Source organism: Chelmon rostratus, chromosome 2 (genome assembly GCF_017976325.1).
Source record: "Chelmon rostratus isolate fCheRos1 chromosome 2, fCheRos1.pri, whole genome shotgun sequence".
Taxonomy (NCBI): Eukaryota; Metazoa; Chordata; class Actinopteri; order Chaetodontiformes; family Chaetodontidae; genus Chelmon; species Chelmon rostratus.
The window spans coordinates 19050337-19076972 of NC_055659.1; the positions used below are offsets into that span (position 1 = coordinate 19050337).

At 41.3% G+C, this 26636-nt stretch overlaps 4 protein-coding genes across 5 annotated transcripts; 2 read left to right on the forward strand and 2 right to left on the reverse strand.

Annotated features, from left to right (window-relative positions):
- The first annotated feature begins 1241 nt into the window (after positions 1-1241).
- dnajc14 (DnaJ (Hsp40) homolog, subfamily C, member 14) lies at positions 1242-8171 on the forward strand. The gene is made up of 7 exons (XM_041953501.1): positions 1242-1355; positions 2860-4293; positions 4409-4515; positions 4938-5057; positions 5189-5349; positions 5525-5627; positions 5971-8171. Exons 2-7 carry the CDS (start codon positions 3076-3078, stop codon positions 6263-6265), a joined length of 2004 nt encoding a protein of 667 aa, XP_041809435.1. The 5' UTR covers positions 1242-1355; positions 2860-3075; the 3' UTR covers positions 6266-8171.
- A 1331-nt stretch (positions 8172-9502) lies between these two features.
- Positions 9503-16082, reverse strand: inpp1 (inositol polyphosphate-1-phosphatase). Its single transcript, XM_041953514.1, has 6 exons — positions 15859-16082; positions 14975-15180; positions 14820-14880; positions 13378-13578; positions 13097-13271; positions 9503-11481 (listed from the first exon to the last, which is right to left on the reverse strand). The coding sequence occupies exons 2-6, from the start codon at positions 15176-15178 to the stop codon at positions 10989-10991; spliced, it is 1134 nt and encodes a 377-aa protein (XP_041809448.1). The 5' UTR covers positions 15179-15180; positions 15859-16082; the 3' UTR covers positions 9503-10988.
- Positions 16083-18182: 2100 nt separating this feature from the next.
- Positions 18183-25520, reverse strand: LOC121621013 (bile acid-CoA:amino acid N-acyltransferase-like). Of its 2 annotated transcripts, XM_041957310.1 has the most exons (12): positions 25484-25520; positions 23631-23758; positions 23017-23226; positions 22545-22644; positions 21926-22116; positions 21655-21830; positions 21436-21552; positions 21147-21232; positions 20753-20846; positions 20532-20612; positions 20170-20305; positions 18183-19996 (listed from the first exon to the last, which is right to left on the reverse strand). In XM_041957310.1, the coding sequence occupies exons 2-12, from the start codon at positions 23737-23739 to the stop codon at positions 19896-19898; spliced, it is 1401 nt and encodes a 466-aa protein (XP_041813244.1). In that variant the 5' UTR covers positions 23740-23758; positions 25484-25520; the 3' UTR covers positions 18183-19895. The 2 variants fall into 2 exon arrangements, with proteins under 2 accessions (XP_041813244.1, XP_041813252.1); XM_041957318.1 differs by lacking the exons at positions 23631-23758; positions 25484-25520 and having other exon boundaries at positions 22545-22843; positions 23017-23156.
- LOC121621028 (protein S100-B-like) lies at positions 18341-18992 on the forward strand. Its single transcript, XM_041957329.1, has 2 exons — positions 18341-18490; positions 18761-18992. The coding sequence occupies exons 1-2, from the start codon at positions 18341-18343 to the stop codon at positions 18911-18913; spliced, it is 303 nt and encodes a 100-aa protein (XP_041813263.1). The 3' UTR covers positions 18914-18992.
- Positions 25521-26636: the final 1116 nt, after the last annotated feature.

The window sequence follows — 26636 nt, forward strand, 5'->3', positions numbered from 1 at the left end:
CCCTCTAAGTTTCTGTCTGTCAGCATCTGCAAATCTCCCTGCTTTCATTACTACTACTGCAAATGCAGCTTTTATTGCACTATTTTGTAACTCGAGGCACCTTTAAAGCACATATTTCCCTCATGATATTATCTTGAGTGGACGACCCAAGTCTCATTACTCTTCTGTTTTCAAATTACACTCATGCTATGTGTCTGAAAGGCCACACCACACAGAGAGTGCCTGCATGTCCTGTATGGTATTTACTGAAACAACATTTCCAGAAACAACAGGACACAATAAAAAACACCTGTCACTGTCCTGGTGAGCAAAGTACGTCCTAAACATACACAGTATAATACATACATTGAATACTTTGGATTTGATTAAGACATAAGGAGGCATTTAAAGCCTACAGAGTACGTGCTGTGTACATTGATTGATTCTGTCAGGATTTAGTTTGCTGGATGGGGTCAGGATGAAAGCAAAGTCACATACTGTACAAGAAGTGGTGAAACGGGTAAAAGGGTTTGATAAATAAATGGACAAATGTATGTGTACACCCAAGCAATTAACCCGACTGCAACTGACAGGGGGCAGATGGAGAGAAGGTAAAAGTGGTGCAATGTTTGATCTATACGTTTGATTTTTGTAACTCTACAGACCAGTTGGTCTCAAGTTGAAGAATGTTTGCCGAGGCATGTGGATGAGGCATTACAATAGAAGAGGTATGCTAAAAGCATGCATGACTTTTCCCCAGTCGTTAGGCTACAGGAAGGGTTGGCTTTTGCAAAGTTCCTTAGCTGGAAAAAGTGGGACTGACCAAGTGATTTCACAACCATTTCTTTTATGGACCCCAGACAAGCAAGGGCCTTCCACGACCTGCTGTAAGTTGAAAGTATACTATTGTCTTTTTAATTTAAATATATTTTATGGAATTAAGATTTCCCCAAATTGAAACTAAGAGACCTTACTCCAGCCATATGGACAGGCTTATTCAAATACTTTGGACATGTTGTGTATAATGTCCTCCTGGTGGGGAATTATTTGGAAGAGAGATTTATAAAAGGGTACGTGGCTGTGTTACCCTGCTAACTAATACAATACTAAGTTTATTATGGAAAATGTATTCAGAAAATTATGAAGGGTAGTTGTTAATTTTCAGCTATACCTACAGATCAGTGGGTGGCAGTAGTGCGTTCCTCAGTTGCTTACTAACAGTCAGAAAACAACGAAGAAGGCGAAGGGGGAGGAGGAGGAAGAAGAAATTGGAAGAAAGTAGGAAAAGGAGCAGGAGAAGAAGAAGTGGCTGTAAAAAAAACAACACGGACACTTGGCTGTCTGTTCACAAACAACGTTACACAATTATCTGAGAGGTATATATGACATCTAGTTTGTTTGAATGCAAAGTGCAAAATTTTCCTCCTTACTGGACTCGTCCGGTGTCCAAAACATGCCTTAGCTTACTCGTCGTCAAACCCCACAGGAAGGGGAAACAAGCGTTTATATTAGCTAGTCCTGCTCGCTACTGTTGCTAGCTAACACTTAGCTGCTCGTTTCGTTGTTTGCTAGCTAGATGCGTTAACAGTTAAGTGCTGTGCTGTCGTTTAATCTTCGTTTGAGACCATATTTAGTTGAAATATTGTCAGGTTAGCCAGCCAGAGACAAGCTAATTTTAGCCCCTGTATCGCCTGTCTGTCATCCTGTTGGCTGGCTGCTTCCTCATGCTAACAACCTCTGTCTACTAACATTAGCCGCCTTTAAAACACCAGGTGTTGTTGTCAGAGTTAAAATAATATCAGGTTAGTCTGTCCGCCTGTCCACCAAGCAGGATTGGCCATTTTTTAAATGGCTGCTTTGTTTTTATTTCGCTTTTTGTCGGTTCTTAAAGGTCAAACGTTTGTTCATGCAATTCGCTTTGAGAGAGCTGCACTGTTTCCCTTTGGCTAACTGAATTAGCAAACAACTGTGCATTATAATGGAGTGTAACGTTCATCTCTGTTGTACCATTACACATGTGATGTTTTAAAGCAACTTTGATCGTCTTTGTTAATTTATGATCACTTTTACAACGGCTGCACGGATAAGGTCACATAGCCACACTATATGTAAGTCAATCATTAATGAATGACTTCGCTCATTCGGTCTTGTTTTTTCCTTCATTCAGCTCCTTAAAAACCGTGTTGTCAGGCAGTCATTGTTCATTCAAGTTTTTAAGTTCTTAATGATCTCCTCTTAGCGCTGGTAGCAGCTAGTGGAAGGTAAAAACTTTTGATTGTGTCAGTTTATTATAAATGTATTCATCACAGGGCTGCAACTAACTGTTATTGTCATGGTCGACCAATCTTTCAGTTATTTGTTCTATTAACTGTTTATTCTATAAACAAATGACAAATACCTGTTACAGTTTTCTACAGGTCTGTCCGACCAACAGCCAAGATATTTGGTTTACAGTGATATTAAGCAGAGAAGCAACAAATACAAGACATTTTTGCTTGGTTATTAACTTTTACTGTGTAATTTCACATTTCTACATTCACGTGTGCTGTAATACACTACCCTTTTGTGGAAAATTCAGTTCAGAAACTGTCAAGAAGAAATAGCCACATGTGAGTGTCTTTGGCTTATCCAGTGAATGAAATGTTTGAAAAGTTACCCAGATTTCACGCAGATGCAACTCTAGGCCATGGTTCACAAATGTATTACATCAGAGTAGCTGCCCCTCCTGATCTTATTTTTTCATTAAGGTCTTTTTTCATGTTTGTTTTTAGGTTTTGAAGGTGTAAAAAGTTGCACTGTAATATAAATGACTACTTATAAAAACATTTTTCATATTCACAATGTTAGCAGTATGCTGAACTCTGCTCTGTTGCCTTTCAGACAGCGACCTGGTGCATGATGTGAGGTGTGCAAAAGCCTTGTGACACTTCGAAGTGGTTGCTGATATGGTGGACCTGAGACTGACCCTCAGGAGCCCCCCAGTCTCACTTTTTTGCGAGAGTCTGGGGAAAATGTTGCCACAGATTATGGATCTAGGATATCATCTTCCATGAGACTTCAGTTTCACAGTGCTTCAATCAAACAGCTGTAAGGAACATGGAGAGAGAAGCAACTGAGAAGGAGATGGACGGCGTAACAGACACCGATGAGGAGAGCCCTGATGGTGATTCCACATCAGTCACCAATTCGAGTCAGTGGGAGACCCAACGGACTGGTCATGACTGGGAGCAGGAGGACAAAGCCTATCTCAAATCTCAGGACCCCCCAAATCCAGCCACTCCACAAGACTCTGGAATTGGTGAAGCAGAGTATTGTGGATCTACAGAGGCCATAGAGGATGCTGAGGAGGCTTCAGATGGGTTTGAGCATGACAGCACTGCAGAGCACGAGAACTTACATGTCATAAATCAAGAAGAGGATGAAGCTGCGAAGGAGCAGCACATGAATGGGGAGTCTGGTTGGAGGAATGAGGGAACTGGAAGGAGATGCAAACTGAGAAGCAGTGGATCGGTTTCAGAGCAGAGCAGTCAAAGTGCTTTTTCCTCCACTCAGAAAGGCAACGTTATATCAAGTGGTGGCCGTCACAGGCAGACCCGCAGACGTAACCACCACCACCATCAGCAGAACCGAGGCCGCAGGCGGACAGGCAACCAGCTCGTCTTGGCTTTTAAGGAGATGCTGTCAGAGTCTCTGAGCTTCTGGTGCATCTCCTGCGTCCACATGATGATCGAGATCATCGTCACATTAACTCACAATTGTGGAGTTGGTGTGGAGACCGGAGGGGTGAAACTTTACAACTTTGGACAGCAGCTCTTTGTGAAGATCACAGACACAGCAGGAATGAAGGCGGATGCTAGTCGGATTCTGAACTGGACAAAATGCACAGGAACAGACCTGGTGGACAAAATTGTTAGGTCAGTGAAGTGGGTAAAGACAGCTGCCTTATCTTGCCTGAGACTTTTATGTGCTTTGGTTATTCTCGGTTCCCAGTGGGCAAAGGGTGTGTTGGTCCGCCTTGGTGGAGAGAGGGGAAAACGCTACTGGACAGCTTTTCAGGACTCAAGGTTTTGGAAGAGATTTGTGTCCCTGCTGGAGACAGTACGAAGCAGGTTCAGGAGGAACGGCCATGCCCCACTGTCCAGCCCCGAGTCACCCGGCAGAGCAGGGAGAGGCCAACCAGGCCAGGAGCTGGAGAGACTGCTGGCCATGGCTGATGTACCGGAGGACGAGCTCGACCCCTTTACAGTGCTCGGCGTGGAGGTTCACGCCTCTGAGGCTGAGCTGAAGAAGGCCTACAGACAGCTGGCTGTCCAGGTGTGTGTGAAGTTCCAGCTATTGGATGCCTGAATTAATGACTAATAAACTGCATCCGAGGCCTAAATATTCTCCTTTACTCATGCAACCTTTTCCTTTGTCCTTTCTCTTTCAGGTCCATCCAGACAAGAATAAACACCCACGAGCTGGAGAGGCATTCAAAGTACTGCGAGCTGCCTGGGATATTGTCAGTAACCCAGAGACACGACGAGAGTATGAGTTGTGAGTACACAGAACAAGAGGTTATTGCAGGAGATATAGATTATAAAGCAAAATAAAAATAAAAATATATCAGGTATCTTCAAAAATATATATTTAGTAGCCTGCTTTTTCATCAAGTCGATACAATAATCGTTGTTTTTTATCAGTTTGGTAGAATTTAAAATTATTCTAGCTTTTTTAACATCATTTTTCTCATCCTTCTTTTGTTAAATTATAACATTATTTGCACAGTATTCAACTTTCCTACAATATTTGAAAAATTAGATAGTAAATGCAAATTGATTGGATCTATCCTAAGTCTATTGTTTTCTTCTGAATTTATTCTTGATATTGGCCCCAAACTTGTACAGTGATTTTTAGTGTGTTTGATCAGGTCTGTTATGTTCATGTATCACCAACCAGTCTGTTTTGTTCCCATGCAGGAAGCGTATGGCAGCAACTGAGCTCTCAAAGTCCATGAACGAGTTTCTCACTAAACTGCAGGACGACCTGAAGGAAGCCATGAACACCATGATGTGTACCAAGTGTGAAGGCAAACACAAGTAAGTCGCTACACACCCAGCAGGATCAACTGAACTGGTGTCAAAATTTCCTCAGACTGAAGTTAAAACATTTTGCATTACCCACATCTGAATGGTGTCTTCTGTTTCCTGCATGACCTGTGTGTGCGCAGGCGGTTCGAGATGGATCGTGAACCTGCTGAGGCCCGGTTCTGTGCTGAATGCAACCGTTGCCATAGTGCTGAGGAGGGGGACCTGTGGGCCGAGTCCAGCATGTTGGGCCTACGAATCACATACTTTGCCTGTATGGATGGCAAGGTCTATGATATTACAGGTGAACGTCTGCTCATCAGTAACTGTAGTTTGCATGAGCTCATATATTATCAGTATGTAACTACCTGTATTCGCAGGGTAAAGAAAAGGTTCAGAGCGCAGTTTCAGAGTATTTCCCAGATGCACTTTTTCCTCTCTCAGTCATGTGACCTTGTTGTGATGCTGTCACGTTTCAGAGTGGGCAGGTTGCCAAAGAATAGGCATTTCTCCTGACACACACCGTGTGCCCTATCACATCTCATTTGGTTCAAAGAACAACAGCAACTCCACACGACACAGGTACGTTCTTTTTATTCATATTCAGGCTGTTGTTGTGGCTCCATGGTGCTGAAGCGTCTGCTAATTCGTCCTCCTCTTCCTCATTTACGCCTCAGGTTTATCCATAACAGCAGATAGTTGGGGGGGTGGCCGTTAAACATATGTTGGCCTTTTAAACATATGTTGCTATGAAAATTGCTATTTAGATTTTTAACAATTGTCCTGAAACTATGAAATCATTTATTATGTGCTTATATGCTGCTGCCACATGGCCATCTATAAAAGCAGAAAAAACCTTTCACCTTTCATTTCACTGGAGGCTTCAGCACAAAAGACCTCTGAAGTTTCCAACTTTCTCTTGCAGGACGCCCTCAGAGCATGCCGCAGGTCCCACCAACCCTGCAGATTTGCAGGACTTCTTCAACCGCATCTTCAAGGGAGGGCCTCCTAATGACATGGCTGCCAACGGGGGCTTCTTTCCCTCAGGTCCGCCCCATCACCAGCCACCTGGTGCTGGAGTGCCCCCATTCTCCCCTCCCCCGGGCCAGACAGGTTTCTACATGCCGGGGAGTCACCGGCCAGAGTCCAGCGAGACATGGGCTGAAAGTGGCAAACCCCCCAGAAGGAGGAAGAAGGTCCGCAAACCTTTCCAGAGGTGAAGTCTGTAGAGTTCTCAGTGTATCAACATGGCAACACAGGGACACAATAAATAATGGCCATGTTTGTCTCTCGCCTGCCTGGTGGCATGCCAACATCCGAACTGGAGAGGGTTCATGAGGGTAAGGCTGCGGTCAGATCAGCCAGAGGAGAGAGACGGGATCATGAGGAGGAGCCTGTTGACTGAATACAAGTATTGAAGGAGATTTGGAGACACGGCAGTGATGGTGCTTTACCTCTCATTTCATCTTACTTTTTGTTGGTCTTTACGAAGACTGTAGCCTTGGCATTGAAATCCTTATTGGGATGCTGTAATGAAACATTTTCCTCTCATAATTTCCTGCCAAATCTTGCAATGCATGATTTATTCACCTGCATTTAACACTTCAGTTCTCTCACTTTAGTTGTTCATGTTTTGATTAGTTTAAGGCATTGGTTCCAGACAGAGTGACACTTGAAGAGAGGGTTACAGTGAGTTATGGATCACTGAAATCAACATGAAGATGATGATGATCTGAGCAGCTTCACTGCGTCAGTGTTACTCATGACATGTAGGTCTAGATCTGCACCTCCGCCCACCATATTTCAGGAATGACTCGAAACCAGCTAAACACAACACATCTGAACTAAATTTGCAGAACAGCAGAACATTTTGAAAACTTCCATGCAGTTACCTCTGGTCTGCTTTTACAGTAACATCAGAGGGTTTGTGTGAATCTGGTGGTGTGTCTACAGAGAATATTTAGTATCAATACAGTCACAATCAGTCAACCTCCAGCATGAGGGATCCACTGTGGCAACTAGCATTTGTGCTTTTTCCCAGTTGTTTGAATGACTATAAACAGGCAAACTGCCTCTTAAGCTGACATGATGCATAATTGAATATTACATGAATCTTTCTAGGTTTCTGAAATAACACATTTGTGGTTTCTAGAGGTAAAGTTTCAATAGTTCGATATTACAGAACCTCTAAATCAAACAAATCCCTTCAGAAGATGTGGCGATTCATGCTAAAGTTATGCTAAAATGGATGCTGATATTTGTGTGTCGATTACCAGAGAATCACATCCTGCATCATAAGACCACCCACTAAAAATGTGTTAACCTCTCTCTTTAGGAACCACTGAGCCAGAGAGGAGATAGTGAACCTGTGATGTCGTCAATGTGTAAAATCTGGACCTGAATGAGTGAAAATTAGTTTTAAAAAAAGCTTTGTTGTTTTGAGATATACTGATTCAAACATGCTAAAATTTGCCTTCTGTTTATTGTTTCGGCCCCAGATTGACATTTCAATTACAGCACAGGTTCAGATCTAACAGCGGGAATGAGTTCAGTGGTGTTTCTATAAGCTATAGAAACACCACTAAACTCTATAGCTATAGCTGAGCAGCAGCTGAGTCGCTTTGAGGAGGTCTCAAAACTTCAGAAGTGACACCTTGACATTTTGAAATGTTGATGTTCTGTGTCAGCAGGGATTCGCTGCTGTTAAAAAGACCACATGGAGCTGATCTACACTGCCCCCTGTTGATTGACTGTGTAACCTAACTGAAAACATTGGTCACAGTTTGACTGATTACATAGTAATACAACAGAACATACAAGAGTCAGCTTGATATTGTGCTGATTTACAAATACTGAAGAAAGCCTTTACAATGCTGTCAAATTATTTTTTTTTCTATCGGCCTTGAAGTGATAGCATTAGAAAAAATTTTACACTTGCAACATAAACAGTATGTTAATTTCATACAGCTGATTTGGGCAGTTGTTCAGGCTGCTACTTTGTCTTAAGTGCCATTTTTTTTCTTTTTTTTTTTTGCCAGCTTTGATGTTTCAAGGCATGTGATCTGCATCACTGATCTGTCATGACTGTCACCCAGCTCAGGACAAGACAGTAAAAAGTCTCCCACAGATTTGTCTCGAGCCGTCCTGGTTATTACATTCGTCATATTTTTTTTCCATCATCTCTGTGGCTCCTGAAAGTTTACAATGAAAGAAATTTATAATCTGACTCTTAAAGTTTTGCAGGCACGTCCTATAAACTAGTGTTTTCTTCCATCTGGACGTGGTTCAGCTTTCAAAATGTCAAAGTCACACATGCACAGAAATTCTGAATCCAAACAACTGGTTGACTTTAATCTCCTCAGTGTTACTACATGTAACAACATGATGGGGTCAGAAAAATGGGACTGGGTTGTATTTTGAGTTTGTTGTCTTGATAATGGAAATAACAATTTAAGAAAACAGAAGTGGTATTGTTTACAGCTGATAATATAAAGATTGTGAGAGTGTAGTGAAATGGCTTATATGTGTGATAAGACATTTGATAAAGGTTATTTTTTATATTGACAGATGATGAGAGGTACCATGTTGGATGTTTTTTTTTCTTGTGTTAATTTGCACACCCAGCATGGTAATGCCATCACAGGGATATCGAACAGTCATCAGTGATTTAGCCGAACCAGACTCCTCCAGCTGCAGCTGAGTAGGAGGTGTAGCTCGCTAAGCTAACAGCTCATTTGCAAGTTAAGATTTTTTTGTTGTTTTGTTTTGGGAGAATCTGAATGCAAAATGAGTGACACATTTTTAAGAGACAACATTTGAGCCACACGACCATGAAACGCTGGAGAAACCCGAGTATCAGAGCTGTTTTATGACATTGTTGTGCGTTATGTGGGTTTCTCTGGTAGCTTGAGAAGGTTAGCCTTTTTTCAAGTTTGCCATGTTTCTTTTCACGTGTCAAATAGTTTTTCTCTTGCACATATTTGACCAGACTCTCATGGATTGAGTTGTGGTCAACATAATGCAATTCCCTCTACATGAAACCAACTCAAAATGTAGAACTAGTCCTGGATTTAGCTCTATCTGGTTAAAAGAAACATTTTGATAGCATTCAGGAAGATAACAAGTAAGCCGGACCTATGAGGATTTAAATTTGTTTTTTCAATCAGGCAGGCATATCATCAATGAGATCATATGATCTACAAAGGTGGCTCTCACAAATTTTCTCTACATATGTTTTCCAGCAATTTTTCATCTTACATTCTCGTTTAGGCCTTGACCATCGAAGTTCATCTCCACATTCATGATCTAGCATGAAATATCTAACTCAGTCCCGTCTGGGAAGCCGTCACAGCGTTGAGCAGAGTGCGTTGTTTTCCACACGTCCATGTTGACTTGAGAATGTAAGGTGCGGTATGTTAAAGGTAGCAGTTTGAAATCTAAGAGGTCAATGAAAGAGCCAACACGGTTTTTTTTTTTTTGTTTGTTTCTTTTCAAATTCTTAACAATATGCAGAAGTATTGCAAAAAATATCTGACAATCATCAGGGTTTTTTGTAGGGAATTATGATGCGAGTTCCCTGGCTGGCAAACAGTTTTAAAATATCACTGTTGGGTTTCTTCCCCCTGCTTTCTCTGATTTTCAAAATAAAGATGATTTCCTATATGCACATTGTTGTTCTGTTTTGTGCTTAGTATACAAACAAATGATTTGTCAGTTAACAATGCATATCAAGGTCATTTTAACATATACACTGACAATGAAAGTAAGGTTACAAACATCTTGATAAGAGTCTGTTTCAGTCCTTCAGAGGAGCCCTTTAGCCTGCATAGGTCCCATCCTTCACATTGGCTTAGTATTTCATTTTACTGCAAACCCAACCCGAAAAGGTCTCCGTGTCACTATTTTACCTGATATGGCTTCTCCATTCTCTGACCTTGTTAACTAATGGTGCTGAAGCCATGGAAAGAGGGCAGGGCATGTCAATCCCTCTGCTCCTTAAAAGGAGCTGTTTCAGAGGTGCAGATTCCTGCACACTGCCTCATTTGAGTCTCATTCACTCACTTGACTTATTATAGTCTTTTACAGGTTAGATAGGATGGAAAATTTGTAAAATCACTTTTCATGACTGCAATTTAGACTCCAAGAAAAATCCTTCAGATCTGTCAGAAGCAGTCTCGTGATGCCACATTAGCCTTCCTTTGGCAGTGAAGCGTCCCTCAGCTGTCCAGCAGTGAGCACTCTTTCTTTTCCTGTTCTTTATGCAACATGTAGACAAACTGTTACAAAGCTTTGCAATGTTTTATAAATGATTATCAGGTCTGAGCTGAACAAAATTCACAAATATTGCTTGGTTTGTTGTAGCTGCAAGGAGGATGGCAACATATCGGGTCGCCACTGATCGACAACTTGTCACTCGTAGAAGTCAAAAGCAAAACTGAGTGTAAAAAACAACAACTTTCTTCTGTCTACAGCGTCAACCTATGTGAAAAAAAAGTTCTCTGATTCCAGCTTTCTAGTTTTTTTACTCCTCTATGACAGTAAACTGAATGGGTTGTGGAGAAAACATGACATTTGAGGTCCTCATCTTGGGCTTTTCATAGACCAAACAACTAATCGATTAATCACCAGATTGACAATGAAAATAATTGTTGCAGCCCTATTCAAGTCTTATTTAGCTGCATGTTTTTACCTCTAATCATACACCTCCTTGATCTCCATACCAAGACCAAACAGTATTTGAAAATATTATTTGGCCCAGACCAGATGTTCATCTTGTAATATACACACTTGCAAACATATCAAATATATCTGATTAAAATAAGTCAGTATTATTTATAATTAAAATACTTCATCCTGGACCCACATCCTTCCCTCTCTACTAATACAGAAAACATGAATCATGATTGCTTCAGCTTGTGCTGATTACTTCCTCTGCTCTGTCAACTACAGCTTGCCTTTCAGAGCTGCCATGACGCTGCGGAGCTGAGAACAGTCTCGATAAGCCACCAGGCCGCCATGGTTAGCCCAGCGGTCTGCTCCTTTACACTCGGTGTTAGGCTGATGGTAGGTCAGTTCTGTGTGGTGATCCTGTGCTCCAGAGCTGGACTGTAGACACTTGGCCAGGTCCACCACTCCCCCGCCGAGGGCTCGGAGCAGGGCGTGAGGAGCGCAGGAGTCCCACTTAAAGGTGCTTCCCTCTGAGAGGACGTAAACATCAGCCAAGCCCTGAATGACGCACAGGATCTTGTAGCCGGCTCCAGAGGCGTACATCAGCTTGTCAGGGCCGCACAGTGAGGTCAGGGCTTCCTTCACCACCTGCTTCTCACTGGAGCTCAGCACCACAGACAGCCCACCTCCAGGTCCATCTTTTGGCCGGGACTCTGAGCAGGAGCTGACGCCGCCACAGGACACGCCCCAGAAATGCTTCCCCCTCCAGCTGCGAAAGCAGATAATTAGTAGTGGACGGAGAATATTTGACTTTAGCGGAAGAGAAAGAGCCCAGAATGACAGTTCATTTCACTCAGACATCAACATTAACCCTTCCTGCAACTGACCAGAGGATTGCATTGCTAACCAAAAAGCATGTCTGTCAGCAAGTCCAACAATTACTCTGTTTTAGCTCTGTTTTTGGTCTCTTCCACCTTGTGAAGGAAATATGTGACCCTTCAGCTGCAAAATGCTCCAGATGTATTTTCACATTCTCTTTAGCTAGATTGTTATTGCAAAAATATTGATTATAGCTGCTTTAAGCTAAAAGCTGGCTGTGCAACCAGTTTTATAAGATCTTGGTTACATAGTTGTTCACAAGGTTCAGGTAGTAAGTCACCTCCTCATCTAAACACTCCCCACAGTTTTCTCATTGATCTGACTTGTAAAGTATCTGGTAAGACTCAAACTGGAAAAAGCAGCGCTTACGATGTGAGTTCTGGCCATGCGAGGCGCAGAGAAAAAGATCCAGAGATAAAGGCAGACAAAGTGAAAGGCACATTCAATGCAGACACACAAAAGATGTTTATTGATATATAAATATATATAAAATGCCCTTTCAGACATGCAGCTGTTGATGTAAATGACATGAAAATTCTCATGTCTGCATGAGCGCTCGAGCCACAAGAGAAAGGTAAACACGCACAGAGTGTAATGCGACATGCATGTTCAACATCTTTGCAATAGACAACTGGACAATTGTTTGATTCTGGCTTGTTTTAATACGTCTTCCGAATCTGAAAATACTGAATGTGCTGAAAATATGTCATTAAAGATTTTCCTAAAAAACAACGTATAGACTCGTACAAAAGTAATCCCTCTCAGTTATCACTTATGACCTACTAGAAGTGTGAGGCAGGGTATTTATGTGGGCAGTGGGTGTAGCCCCCAGCCAAAACAGCGCCGGGTGAGGTTGGGACTTCATAAAAAGGTAGCGACTAGGTCACATTATTGTCTCCGTCTCTCTCCTCTGCTGTCTGTGCCATGAGCTGCAGGTCTGTGTGTCTGTTTGACCAAGGGCGGGACTGACTGACACACACACACACACTCATACAAAGTCCAGCAATGCAGCACCTTCCTGCAGGGTTGTGCGGAGGTGTGGCTAACGCTGCTCCCTCTCTTCATTCACTCTCTGCATTATATTCGGCTGTGTTTCTAATGTTCTGCCCCCGTCACATTTGTAAATAGGAAGGACAAAAGATTGGAAACACCTCTAAATATAACGTTGTCGAGCTTTAACCTCAGTATTACAACATATTATAAACTATAAACTAAAGATAGATGTTATGGCAGAGTGGCAGAGTTATACCTAATAAATTGGCCACTGAGTGTATATTAATATCAGTGGCACACGCAAAATTTACTTTATTAATACTTTTGGGAATCTTTTTTGCCCTTTTATTGCCAGGCAAAAAAATTTGCAACACTTAAATATGATTAAGGAGGTCTCATAATGGTCTGATAAATTAACTAATCAATAAATTCCATTTATTTGAGATATGAAACTGTTTAATGAGGCAGTGACTGCTGTCTGACTGTTTAAAGTTTTTTTGTTTTTAACTCACCCTCCTCCTGCTGGATCTTTATGGTTGAACGGCTGGTTGATGACGCCCATGACGGGCTCACCTGTGCTGCGGAGATAAACCCCGATGAGGACCAAAGCACAGTGCAGACCTGAGGGAAACAGGTGGCCCTCCTCCAGCACCTCCTCTCGGCCCTCGATGTACTGGCTGGTCGCATCTTGTTGAAAAACAAGAGACAAACAGTTCTCACTGAGGCTCGACTGTCCCCCGTGTGCTAGAATGAGTTTCCGCATCACTGCAGCAGAAACCAGTGAGCCTTTCACCTATGGGGTCGATCCAGATGCCGAGCTCAGAGGGGCGGAGGGGCACCGTCAGGCCGTCTGTGTGGGTGTCGATGGTCTCTGGGTCTTGGTGGATGGCTCGAGCCAGCAGAGACGCCGCCGTGTGGTCGCTGTCCAGCACCGAGGCCAGCAGCGTCGCAGTCTCCTCCTCTGTGCCGCACACTGTGACAGTCACACTCTCTCCTGGTGGCGCAGAGCCAGTGAGGATTACTTTACATCAACGACTTTAAATATTTACACAGTGCAGCGTGCTTAAACATTTGGACAGCGACACACTGATTATGACTGACTATGCATCTGATTGTTTTAGAAGAGGGATGACTCTGTGAGGTCCAAGTGCACATCATTAGGTCAAGTTATTTTTAGTCCCTCCAGTATTTGCTCTACCCATGTGAAGGTGCAGTGATATACTATGTGATATTATCATACCACAATAAGAATCACAAACAGGTTTTCACATACAAGGAATCTGCCTTTAAGTCATTTGTTGTTAAAATATACACAGCATGTCTCAAACCGTTGTGGTCATATTTTAACAGATAAAAGCTTTTAGATGATCGATTAACCTTTGAAAGTCATCTATCATACAAAAATGATCCAGTTTCTCAGATGCCAGGTATTGTTGCTTTTCTTTGTCTTTAGTTAAAGTACGCTGAATATCGTTGGGTTCTGGACTGTAGGTTGAACAAAACATGTAAAGAAGTCAGACTTTAAGTCGGGTTATCTCTGTCAACAGATATCTGCATGTGAATTCAGAATCTGAAGCATTCTGGTTTCCATTTGTAGTCTGACTAGTATTGACCAATCACGTTTGAGTGGGCTTTGGTTGCATGCAGATAGACATTCTGCAGTATGTAAACAATGACCAGTGCACATTAGAGGAAGTCTTGGTCTGGAGATAAGTTATCCATGGCTACACTGGAGGCCCCAAAACACTGGCTGTGGACCCCAGAGGCTAAATAGTCAGATGACAGCTGATGGGTTCCAAGACTTGGCTAGTTTCAGTCTAATATTAACTAATTCAGGAAGAAGGTAAAAACTAGATTTTTTGAGATAGGGCCCCATCACAGGAGTAGCTAATAATGCAGGAGATGCCTTTGTTGATACAGTACTTTCATGGTGTAAATTCTAAAACAAACTTGCAACTAATGTAATACCAAAATCCTCCTGACGTGCAGTGATCCTAGTGCTTTGGGGGCCCCTGTGGGACCTCTCGGACCACAGGGCAAGAGCCAACTTTGCCCGATTAGTAATCTGAGTATGAGTATGACTTCTGTTTTATAATCGTAATAGTTTTCGAGAGAACAAATAAAGTTGGATGTGGACCGAGTGTGCCCAGTGCACACCTACAAACCAGAGAGGTCTTATAGTTACAACCAATTTACAAGAGAGCATGCAGTGTGTCAAGACCATCAAATAATTACCAAGCCCGTTCTCAAACTTGTTGGACTCTTCTCCATGAATGAAGCCAGCCATTTCAGGGAACTGAGCAGGAACAGACAGGACATGATTACGATCCAACGCACAGTCAGACTGCAGTTCATTCAGACAGCCCACACTTCACACCGACATCGCCTACCTGAGCACCAACGTCATGCCGGATCATCTCTTGGATCACCACGTCGGCGAGCGTCTTGAAGTCCTGGACGAACTTCTTGTTCTTGTCCTCGCCAGTCTTCTCTTGCACGAGGAGCTGAAAGAGGGGAGCCTCCTGCCTGCAGACCCGAGCCACGTTAGCCGCTTTCTCAGCCACCCGGAGCAGCAGTCTCAGCAGATCAGCCATGCCTGGACACGAGAGAGGAAGAGAGGGTTTACCCAACAAAGAGATGGAAACTGAGAGAGGGAAAGAGACGAGGCAGGTCACACTTTCACATGCTGAGCTAATTATAGCCTCACAATGAAAATGGGGCATTTCTGAAAAAAGACAAGTGTGTGAGGGAGGGATGTGGCTTCAGAGCTTTGCATGAACCGGCAGTATCTTCACTGCAATGCCTCACAATCTCCTAAAAAAAAAACCCAAAAAACAAAAAACACTTCCCAATTTATACACAATTATTTAGAAAATTTGCAAAACTTTATAACTAAACTGTAAATAATTTTCTAGTAAAACAATGTGAGAAAAAAACAGCATAAACCACCATGAGGTCTGCAGAAAGTGTCTCCTGAGTGCCACCTACATACTGTTGAATGCTCTCAGTCATGTCAGAGGAAAATTACAGTAACTTGGCTATATGCTCTCTGGCGATGGAAAAGCATTAAAACTAAACATCAGTGTAGTTGTTTTGACTTGTAACTGCACATAATTTTACTCCGGACAGCTACCTATAATAACATTAGTGCTCTCAACATCCCACTGGACAGGTTTGCTATGGTTTAGCTTAGCATTTGTGAGGTGAGATAATGTAGCAAAGGAATTCAAACGTCAGAGTAGAGGAAAGCACTGTGAATTGAGTGAATGCTTACCAAAACCCGGGTTACACACTGCTTGTTTCCCTCTCGGCTGTCGTTCTCGTTCGCTGTGCTTTCCCGTCCGCCCAAGCGTCACTAAACGCGGGTGATTTCGTGTGAAAGGACGCCGAGTTTCAGTAAAACAGTGATATTAAAGCGGTTAATTAACGCTGGGCTCAGTCCGCTCTGGTTTCTTTACGTCAATGCGAGTTTCCTATCGCAGGAAGGGCGGACCGTCTCCTCACATCTAGGCCGCCATCCACAAGGTTCAGCCAAACGCGCAACCACAGACTGCGCGGTGAGCACGTTCAACAAGGTACGGACAACAGGAAGTAGCTGCGGGGCGTTCAAATGTATGCGGAAATTTAGCCTCCCAGGCAATTGTAGATTGATTTCAGGTAAAGTGTGACACTTTAGGTAAAGAACTGTGATGCTTGTTTTTTTTTTCTTCTTAATTTACGCAGATAATCTTCAAAATTGAAACAACGAAATCAAGGTGTATAAATAATTCATAAACGTACGTACATAAACGTTATTTTGTATGTCCTTTACAGAAGTGTAAGCATTTGGATCGCTAATTAGCGTGCGCTAGCAAACATGCGAGCAAACAATTCCAAATTTTTATTCATTTAGCTGATTCATTGCATGCTGCTACTGCACACACTGTATCAGTAGTCAACATACAACATACAGTGGATAGTAAACTAAACAATGATTCAATATCACTGAACTATAAGATGGAGTATTATTGTGTCATTAAAAACAAATGATCAGAAAGCCAGTTCAAAACTTATTTAATTAGTCTAAGGCACTATGGGAGGTCGAGCTGCTTTTTCTCCATTTGCCCATATGTTTTTCATATATGGATATAGCATTTTTCCCTCTTGCTTCTACTCTGCTTTCCTTCGTATTATTATTTTTTTTAATTTTACTTCTCTTTTCTCCTGTTTCCCTAGCAGTATTTTTACAATTTCCTGTAGGCTAATTAATGTTTAAAATATGGACTACCACTTATGAAATATCACATATTTAATAACTATATGAACTATACTATAACAACTCATTATTATACATAAATTGACAAAGCATCACTGTTGTAGTATTCAAATCAGTGTTATGAATTGTTTTCTCATTTGTCAGCTGCTTACCATGAGGTTCGCTGGGTGAGGCAGCTCTTAAATTGATACCACAACCACAGCTGAGTTTACTGTCCAGCAGACATTCAACAACAACAACAACAACAACAACAACAACAACAACAAAATGTAACATGTTTTTAAAGGGTCACTTTAAAACTGCAGTTAGTTGTCGTGGCGTATGTGTTATGTGAAACTGTTAAATAAACCTACTTAAGTTGCTATGGTTCTTTTCTGTGTGTGATAATAGAATGCCAAAGTGCCCAGGAAGTAGAACTCATTGGAAGCACATTTCCTCAATTTCTAACCCATATTCATTACGAATGTAATAATTGCATTATGTAATTAAGCTCGAGCAATCTTATCTCCAGACTATGAGAGAGATGAAACAGAAACAGTCACTCTCCTCTCCAGTTTCCTGTGACCGCCTATGAGCTCACTGTTATGAAGATGTGAAATGTGTATTTAAGACGATATTTCACTAAAGAGTCACTCAGATAGTGTGGACCCCCATAACAGTGGTGTGGACAGACCACAAGCTGCAGTAAAATGCACTCATTGTTCAGTTCATATACAGACTTTTACACACAAGCACACACAAACACATGCACACATACACGTACACTAAGTTTCTATCAGCTTTGGGGACATGACATAGACTAACATTCATTTCTTGGAGACTAACCCTAACCATAACAATAATCACTAAACACACACACACACGGTGACTACTCCCTGAGACCAAACATGACTTAACACTTTCAAGAAGAAAAAAACTTCTGTCCATCACTTTTGGGGACATTACATCCTAATCTCAACCCATGTTTTCACCCTAATAATTAACATTATTGGGACTTGCGTCCCCATAAGGTAGGTGAGTCCCCAGAATGTGACTGTGTAAACAGATGTCCCCACAATGTGAGTAATACATGTCCACACAGAGAAACTTGATCACAGTCAAATGATACATTTTAAGAGCAAATGGTTTTTGGTTCAGGCTCTGACCACTGATATCCATTAGTCCTCCATTATGTAGTGCATGACAGATGAGCAGCCTTTGTGTGGTTGATCAATATAGTTTAGTGTCCGCTGTAAACTGGGCGAGGCAGCCAGCACACTGCTGGATAAGCCGTCAGTTGCGCTTAGGATCCTTACAAGACAGAGGAGCTTCTACAGATGACGGTAAGAAAGACTAAATATTTGAAAAAAAGAGTTTATTTGTATACATTTGAAATCATAGATTATAATAACAAATTAAGTGCATGCATCATGTTACAATGTATTCATTGTACAACAACATACAGAAAACCATCACAACGCCCTCATATGAGTATGAAGTTGGAATTGATTTTAGTTTTTTGATGCAGGCTTCAGAGGAGAATATGTCCGACCTAGAGAGTGGCATGGTCACAATTATCCGAGTTTTCCACGAATACTCCGGTCACAAGTGCAAGCTGAAGAAAGCAGAGCTTAAAGCGCTCATCGACAATGAGATGAGTAATTTCATAATGGTAAGTTATGGAACTTAAAGTATTAATATTGGCATGTGTATGGCAGCACTTTACAGCATAATGCCTAAAATAACTTTAAAAAAAGCTTAAATTGAAAGGGCTTTTAAGATGCAGGTGTCATTTTTATTCATTCGCGTGTGCCAGAGTTAAAATGTGCGTTATTATGCATTAGATACTTGGATATGCTGATGATTGATTGATGATGATGTTTATGATTTATTGTCCGTTGTTGCACTTGTTTCACTGTCATTCGCTTTTCCTGCTGACCAGAAAATCCAAGAGAACGAAACTCTGGATGAGCTCTTTGCGGACCTTGACCAGAACGGAGACCTGGAGATCGATTTCAAAGAGTTCATCGCCCTCATCGCCATGGTCACCTCAGCGTGCCAAGAACTCTTCTCCCCAAACTACCATAATAATTAGTTAGCATGTGTCTGCATTACTCATTAAAACTATGAGCATCACAGAGGTGTCACAGAGGGTCTGAATTTTTTTAGGCGGATGGAGTGATTTGTGTACATGAACAAGTTGTCTGAGAAGATTCTGACCAACCTGGATCTTTGTTACATCTTTTGTTTTGTATTCTAAAGTTTGCTGCATGAAATAAAATGTTTAAATTATGAAAATACATGAAGAACCATGCATTTCACTAATTTTTCATCTAAACACAAAGCAAAACTCCTGCATGATCAATCAGGCCAACAAAATAATTGGTTCACCTCAAACTCCCCTATCTGAACTGTACACCGGGTAAGTAAGCAGGAAAGCCAGAAGATCAAGCAGGACCCCTCTCTCCCCCTCCTCAAGCCTTCCAGTTAAACCCATCAGGTCTCCGCTACAACGTCCCATTAGCCAGGAAAAACATAGACAAAAAGTCTTTCATTCTCTCCGTAAGTGTGTTGTAAATGTGCATTTATTTATAACTGAGCCCTGTCAAAAGAACATTTTTGTTAGTTTGTGACAGATAAGAAAGTTTTTTCTATTTCTATTTCCTACAACAAGGACACAGTGAAACAGGACTCAGCCAATACAATCCAACTTCAGAGCCGCAGCTTCAGACCTGCACTTCTGAATCACTTCCAGTCTGAACTGCGCCACCTTTTGGCAAGATTGCGGCGATGGCCATCTGTCATATGTGCAGGAGCACCTGGCAACACAACATCCTTGGGTCTAAACTGCAGCTAAGACGATTCCCCCTCTAGAGGTGTTGGTTGGCAGGTGACCAAACAGCTTCCCCTTGTGGACAATCTGCACGCATGTGAATGAGTGAACTCAGGAGTTCTTGTTATACACCCGTTCTACAAGATCCCATCATCTAAAAACACCACATTTACCGTCCTCCGTTCCCTGCATGTAAAACTCTGGCAGATAAATAATGATACATTTTCTATTTCAAGATTTCGATTCACCGTCTCAGATTACTTTCCATAAAATCCAGGATCTTCTTCCAGGCATGTTCCTGGGCAGCAGCGTGGGGTGCGAGGTGACCTCCCCACAGAGTGATCTCTGTAGCAGAAAGAACACAGTGCAGCATTATGTCAATAACCTTTTTTTCCATAGTTTCCACAGTAGTGCATACTCAATTTTACATTTAACAGTCTTGCATTAAAAATTAATGACAACCAAGTATAAAATCGGAATTGGCTGAACTGAAAATGCAGCTCTGGAATGCAGCTTACGTTTCTTTGGTTTGACGGTCCACAGGGACGCTCTTGCATTTGGTGTGTAAGGCGGTTCAATCAGGTGACCGGCACCAGGGTATGACAAACGGGTGAGCAGCTGGGATTTGCCTGCAGCCCTCAGTGTCTCCTCGATCTGATGATCAGTAAAAGTGTTGTAACAACAGCCAGAAACTGTGCGATGAGCCCATAAACAACTTTCTGTTTCATTTAAAGCTCAAATGTTTGACTAAATAGAAACCACATATAACAAAACACTATCACAATATTCATCCAGGGCTTCTTAATGAATGCTTTCCAAATAATTTGTAACGATGGAACAAAAAAAAAAAAATATATATATATAGAATAAGATAATCTACCACATCTGCGGTCTCTATGCTTGAAGAGCTCAGGTCATCTTCACCCAATATGTACATTAACGGACAGGAGAGGTGCTCCAGCTGCAAAACACAACATGTCATTCTGGACTTGTTTCTCTCATGGACACAAAATATTGATGTGATATTCCTTCAGCATGTGTGAGCCTGTGTATTGTGGTGGGTTCAGGGGGTCAGAGAGGCAGCTAAGTCGTTCACATCACCTTCACTTTGGTCTCAGGGGAAAGGTTAGCAGGCAAAGACATGTCTCGGAAACTGACGTGGCCTTGATCGTCGTACGTCCAGTATTTATCGCCACTAAAAGGACAAGTTAGCAGAGAAAACCCACTTGTATTATTTTTTATTCAGTCTTTGGAGAAATTTTTGAAAACCTCTGCAACATGCAGTCTGGGTTAAACATCAGAATAGATCAATCAATCAATAAGGCAATTACATCAACAATGAAGTAATAATAAGACTAAAGCTACTACTTTAGTCTATGGACTTAAACATCACACCTGAAACTAGACTCTGTCAGATCAGATGGATTCATGCAATAATTCCACAGTGATGCTTTAATAATAATACCCCACATTTTCTTCTTTAATTGCCATTTACCTTCCAAACAGTCCAGTTGTGTCACCTGTTTTTCGGGGACTGATGGTACTTCCTATGGGACCATTGATACAGATCAAACAGGATGGCTGGAGAGGAGAACAGAAACTGTTGAAAGTTAGTGTGAACTCCATCCTGCAAACTCACAGAACTGAATAAAAATCGCAATTAACTTCCTATTGGTAGACATGTAGAGTATTTATTTTCAAGCTGTTCATTCCAATAAAAAAGGATTTTTCACGTACAAGGATCAAACTGTAGATTTATAAATGGATGACAGAGAAAGACATACTTTGAGACTAGTCTGAGTGGCAATTCGAAGTGTCAGGAAGACTCCAAAAGAGAGACCGATGATGCCAACTCTGTCGCCGCAGACTTGATCATGATTTTGAAGAAGGTGGAATGCAGACTGCTCAAACGAAAACAGAGCTTTTCTAGATGACACGTACACATGATGCAGAAAGAAATTAGCACTGCATAGGATAAAGTAAAGCCTCTAATCTTATCTTACATTGAAATATGAATCGTCAACGTTCAAGCGGTTCTGTGGACCAGGCAATTCTTTGTGCCCTATGTAGGCAAGGGACAGGCTAGCATAGCCTCTGGATGCAAACAGGGCGGAGCGGTACTCTACCAGTCCTCCACCCATTCCCCACAGGTCCAACATGGCAGGAAAGGGGCCTGGGCCTGCAGGAAGTCAGTACAGGTGCTGTTAAGAGGACACAGTGTTCCCATACTAATCTTTAAAACCTGTGAGTGAATGCTTCAAATCCTGTGCTCACCGGTTGGTAAAAACAACGTCCCTACCAATCCATTCTGCCGAATCTCTATTCTCCGGACGCCTGGCGCCATGTACCAGCGCTCAGTAGCTACAGCAGCCAGCTCGGTGCTCTGTCCCTCACTGGGTGAAACGTGGCCCTCCAGTAAGGACATGACCACGACGAATGGCGTCTCTACGTTTTTTTTCCTCAGCCTGCAAAGACAGGCACATTTCAGTCAGGAAACTCTCATCTAACGTTTGTTATGACCACTTATTACAACAATAACAAGCATGTTAATTTAGCAGGGTAGCTCTGCGCCTGTAATGTTTAAGAACAAATGTGTGACACAGACTTAAACAAGACATGAATGAACACAAGCTGATATTGATTTGACAACTTGTTAAAATGAACCTAATTCTAAGATGGGTGGATGGGTGGAGTAGGAAGTAGTTGTAGCAGCTAGTTCTCTGGTGAACTGGTGTAGAAGAAGTAGAATGAATGTCAGCCACATCCGTTTACATGAAGGCTTTATCTGACTTTAAAATAACCACTGTGTCCACTGTGAAACATCAGACAGTTAGCTTTGATGGCACCAACGTTATTTTCTGTAGCTCTCAGTGAGCTTCATGTCATGACCTGCCTCAAGCCTTCTCTTGCACCAGGGGCCGGCTGCAGTCCCCAGAACAGTCCCATTGGCTCACAGCCCAAATACGAACCCCCGACTGAATGATCCCTGGCCACTGTTGAGGTGACATAGAGGGAGAAGGTTACCACCTGCCTGCATAAATGGCTAGAATAATATGATTTCTCAAAGTTGCATCCACGATATACAGAGTACATGAACATTTAATGAACTATTATTTCATTGCAACTTTACACTACAAACCTGCTCCGGCACTGGTTGTACAGCTGCATGGTTAAAAATATGTCTTAAATTACCTGCAAATGACAACAAAAATTGCCACCATGATAAAATTCAGTTTTAACCTCACAATAATCAGGGCGTTTTCCAACATTTACTGGAACCTATTGTTTCTAATAGCAGTTATACTAATCAACATATTAAAGTTGAGGTAATTACATTAGGGAATATACTGTACTACAAGACTCACAGTCGATGGTGCCGTCTGCATTTGTATTATAGTGGGCGAATGCCTCCCACGGGTCACCATCCTCACAGTTCATTTGTGCACACACTGTGACAGGACAGTGTGGGCGCAGGAAACTCCCTTTAATGCTGATCTGTTCATCTATGAGGCCTCGAACAGGAGCAGCTGTCAATAGAGGTGCTTGTTTGTAGCTGCTCTTCCACCGAACTCCACCTAGGGGTAGGAGATAAAATACTTGTGACTTTTGAACGATTACAAAAGAAACTCTAGGAGGTATCGCAGACGATGGTGCATTTCTCATGCTATGATGTCCATGTATCAGATTTCGTATAGCACTGTATGTTTCTGCATCAAAATGTACACAATCAAAGCCAATGAGCAGACGCGTGTGTAGTGCAGTAGTTCATGAGAGAATAGCAAGCATGTTTGATAATGCTATATCTTGAAATGTGTGCAACTTTTAATAAAAATCCCTGATGTAGCAACTTAAAGTAGTAACTTTTCATCAAATTCTACAGATCAGTCTCTCAGCAGGTTTTTGAGCTGTTGACTGGCAAACATGTGGTGCAGAAAACAAAATCTTAACAAACAGGACACAGAACAAACAGTATTCTTACCCACAACATGATGCAAACATGCCACACTCCTGCGTACACTGGCACACTGTATTGTCTTCATTCCCACGAGCTGCCGTATTGCTGTCAAACTCATATTTGCTCTGACCATTATGGTGTTTCTTTTTACCCTACAAAAAAAAAATTAAGGATTAAACACTAAAATGCATAAAACACGTCTGTGTCATGTCAGAGTGAAATGTTTAACGTTGCAACTGAGCCATGGGGGAAGTGCACACTCTGGTGCACTCTGCACCTGGTATTTGTCAAGCCAAGACCAGCCCCTCTGTTAGAATTTAACCTTTGACCACTGCACAACAGTTTCAAGGAGCTGACGACTGGCCTGTACCTGAAGTCCTGAAAAAGGTGGAATTTTCCAGTTTACTTGCAGACTTGAAGCTGTCGAATGCAACATGTTGACCCTGGTTAAAGATTATTTTGACAATGAGTGAAAGGCTAAAAAAAAAACCTGTCAAAGTGTTATCCATTATGAGAAATACTGGCAATAGGAAGAAATTTACACCAGCTGTATCTCAGACTGTAAATGGGCAGTCAGATTTGTGAATGGAAATGAAGAAAAGAATCAAAAGTGAAAGTGGCCATTACAAAGAATGGCCCCTTTCAGAGGCTTATGACCCTGACTATGAACAGGCTCTAAAACACCAAAGGATACATGACAAATGTTAACAATGCATTTTTCCCTTTATTCTTCCCCACAAAATTAACTATATTTTACATGATTATAGTCAGGATCATTCTTAAAAGGACTCCAATAAATATTTCAGCAAAGCCATTATGCCCCTGTGTATTTTATATGGCCGTAGATAGGGTCACTCTGAATTTCACTGCAATGCAGTTTTAATTTGTGGTGAAGCTCACTTACACTGTAAAGAAAGATATACCATATTTACTCAATAAAATTGAGGCAACAGATTGCACGCAATATTATTAATTAAATATTATCAGATTTGTAATTGAGTAAATTTTAATTAAATGAGACCCTTTGGAGTTAACCATTTAATATGAGTAGATTTAATTAAAATACAAAAAGGCAATAATTAAAACCTAAACAAAAATATTGAGTATATATCAAAAAGAGAAATGTCTAAATTAGTAAAAAGTATTAATAAAACATAATTAAATTCTACATACAAGTACCATGTAATTGAGTAATAATGAAATCACATGCATATGGTGTATTGTAGGGCTGGTTGGTATATCAATATTTGCATCTCTTTATTGTCAACATATATGTACACTGATGACATCCAGTCTAGCAAGAAATTAAATTTTAAACAATTATAGCCTACATTCTAGATGTGAGAGTTACTCCAAAAACAAACCTTGTTAATTTAACTTTATTTCAATATTTCATATTTTAAATGAATTGCAAAACCTAATTGTTGTACACTTGAACACATAATTACTATCATATAATAAGCGATTGACTAAATGTTTACTGAGTTTTATGCAAAGGTAGAACAAACAAACAGATCACAGCAGCATGTCCTGACACGCCCCCTACCCCACCCCCACCACACACACACACACACACACACACACCACACGAAGTTCGCTAAACTTTTAAACTATCAACCCTGCATATGCTGGACATAAAACGAATGGTACCACATTGCTCCTCACATATTGTCAGAAGAATTTTATTGACGCAACCGTGATGTTAGCTCGCCGACCTGATTCGACTTTTCGCGGCTGGCGGGAGATTATGAATTAAGAGTAACAGTAAACCTCAATAAAATTGAAGCCCTAAAACGTAACACTGACTTAATGCGTTTTCGAGGTAACTTAACGTGATGACAAAACAGCGAAAGAACAGAGATAAGTGATAACGTTACCTGCGTGGTAAACGGTCCAACACAACGCGGAAGTTAAGTTAACGGAAGTGCAGCAAGTAGAGTTTGGAAATAAAAGCTCGATATACTTAGCGCGATAATCCTGATCATTTCTCGATATGGAAAAGTGTCTGATCGCAACACAAACCCCAACATGATTATCGGCAGGATTTAATAAGTACATGCCGAGGACATATGAATAACACTAACGCAACATGGGCAACACCATATCGGAATAATAACCGACATCTTTCAAAGTAAAAGCTTGTGCTTTTATCAGCAATACGAACGTTTCCATTTTGGAAGCGAAACACTATCACAATACTAGCCTATATTAACATAGTTAACATAGTTAGCTAACAGAAGCCGGCTTTCTGCTGCTGAGTTTCTCTCTCTCTGTGTGCTATGCTCTGCTCATGTTGTATTATAATTCAACATGCACCATAGACATGTATTGACTTCACCATCCCAGTACAGACAAAATAAGTTTACTTACCACAGTTAACCAGATTACATAGATGAGTAAAGTGGAGGAGGGTAACTGCCCATCTGCATGTTTTGCCTGCCAAATTCAAAAAGCGCGGTTAACAGGAAGTGCTTTTCAATTAAAAATTGACAGGTTCAATTAAGTTGGATTTATTCAATTTTCTCTCCGTTTAGAATTGCATGAACAGAAAGCTTATATTTAATTAATCCAAAATACGCTGGTTTTATTCAAGACATTTTTATTTGAATTTTACTTAAATAATCACGACAAAATCAAGGACACATTAATATTGAATATACTTTACCAAATTCATCAGTTAAAACCTACATGACCACAGAATCATTTATTACAGTGTACGTTTCCTCAAAACAAATACAGTAAAATGACTTCTAATTTTTCATGATCATTGCCAGTCCACTCCCAGCAGGCATCCACCGAAAGTTTCAGCAAACCTCTCAACAAAGGGCTTTCATTAGAGTTCAAACAGGACTTAATATTAATGCATTGCAATTCATTTGGACTTTTCAGTAAAGCTCTACAAAACTGTGCATTTCAGTTAAATTCTTTCAGGTTTTTTATGTTAACAGTGAAGATATTCTGAGCAGAACTCCACCACAGCAAAACTTGACCACAGTCCTCTGCGAGTCTGACTTCCAACATAACGCCCCC

Excerpts from the sequence above, each read along its gene's own strand:
- inpp1 (XM_041953514.1), bottom strand. The coding sequence starts at position 15,178 with ATGGCTGATCTGCTGAGACTGCTGCTCCGGGTGGCTGAGAAAGCGGCT. Across the intron at positions 13,579-14,819 it reads CAAGTTTGAGAACGGGCTTG|GAGAGAGTGTGACTGTCACA; the intron begins GTAATTATTTGA and ends CTGCGCCACCAG. Across the intron at positions 13,272-13,377 it reads CATCTGGATCGACCCCATAG|ATGCGACCAGCCAGTACATC; the intron begins GTGAAAGGCTCA and ends TTTTTCAACAAG.
- dnajc14 (XM_041953501.1), top strand. The coding sequence starts at position 3,076 with ATGGAGAGAGAAGCAACTGAGAAGGAGATGGACGGCGTAACAGACACC. Across the intron at positions 5,058-5,188 it reads AAGTGTGAAGGCAAACACAA|GCGGTTCGAGATGGATCGTG; the intron begins GTAAGTCGCTAC and ends GTGTGTGCGCAG. Across the intron at positions 5,350-5,524 it reads CAAGGTCTATGATATTACAG|AGTGGGCAGGTTGCCAAAGA; the intron begins GTGAACGTCTGC and ends GTCACGTTTCAG.
- LOC121621028 (XM_041957329.1), top strand. The coding sequence starts at position 18,341 with ATGCAGGCTTCAGAGGAGAATATGTCCGACCTAGAGAGTGGCATGGTC. Across the intron at positions 18,491-18,760 it reads AGATGAGTAATTTCATAATG|AAAATCCAAGAGAACGAAAC; the intron begins GTAAGTTATGGA and ends CCTGCTGACCAG.
- LOC121621013 (XM_041957310.1), bottom strand. The coding sequence starts at position 23,739 with ATGGTCAGAGCAAATATGAGTTTGACAGCAATACGGCAGCTCGTGGGA. Across the intron at positions 22,117-22,544 it reads GGTGCAAGAGAAGGCTTGAG|GCTGAGGAAAAAAAACGTAG; the intron begins GCAGGTCATGAC and ends CTGTCTTTGCAG. Across the intron at positions 21,233-21,435 it reads CCACTCAGACTAGTCTCAAA|CCATCCTGTTTGATCTGTAT; the intron begins GTATGTCTTTCT and ends TCTCCTCTCCAG.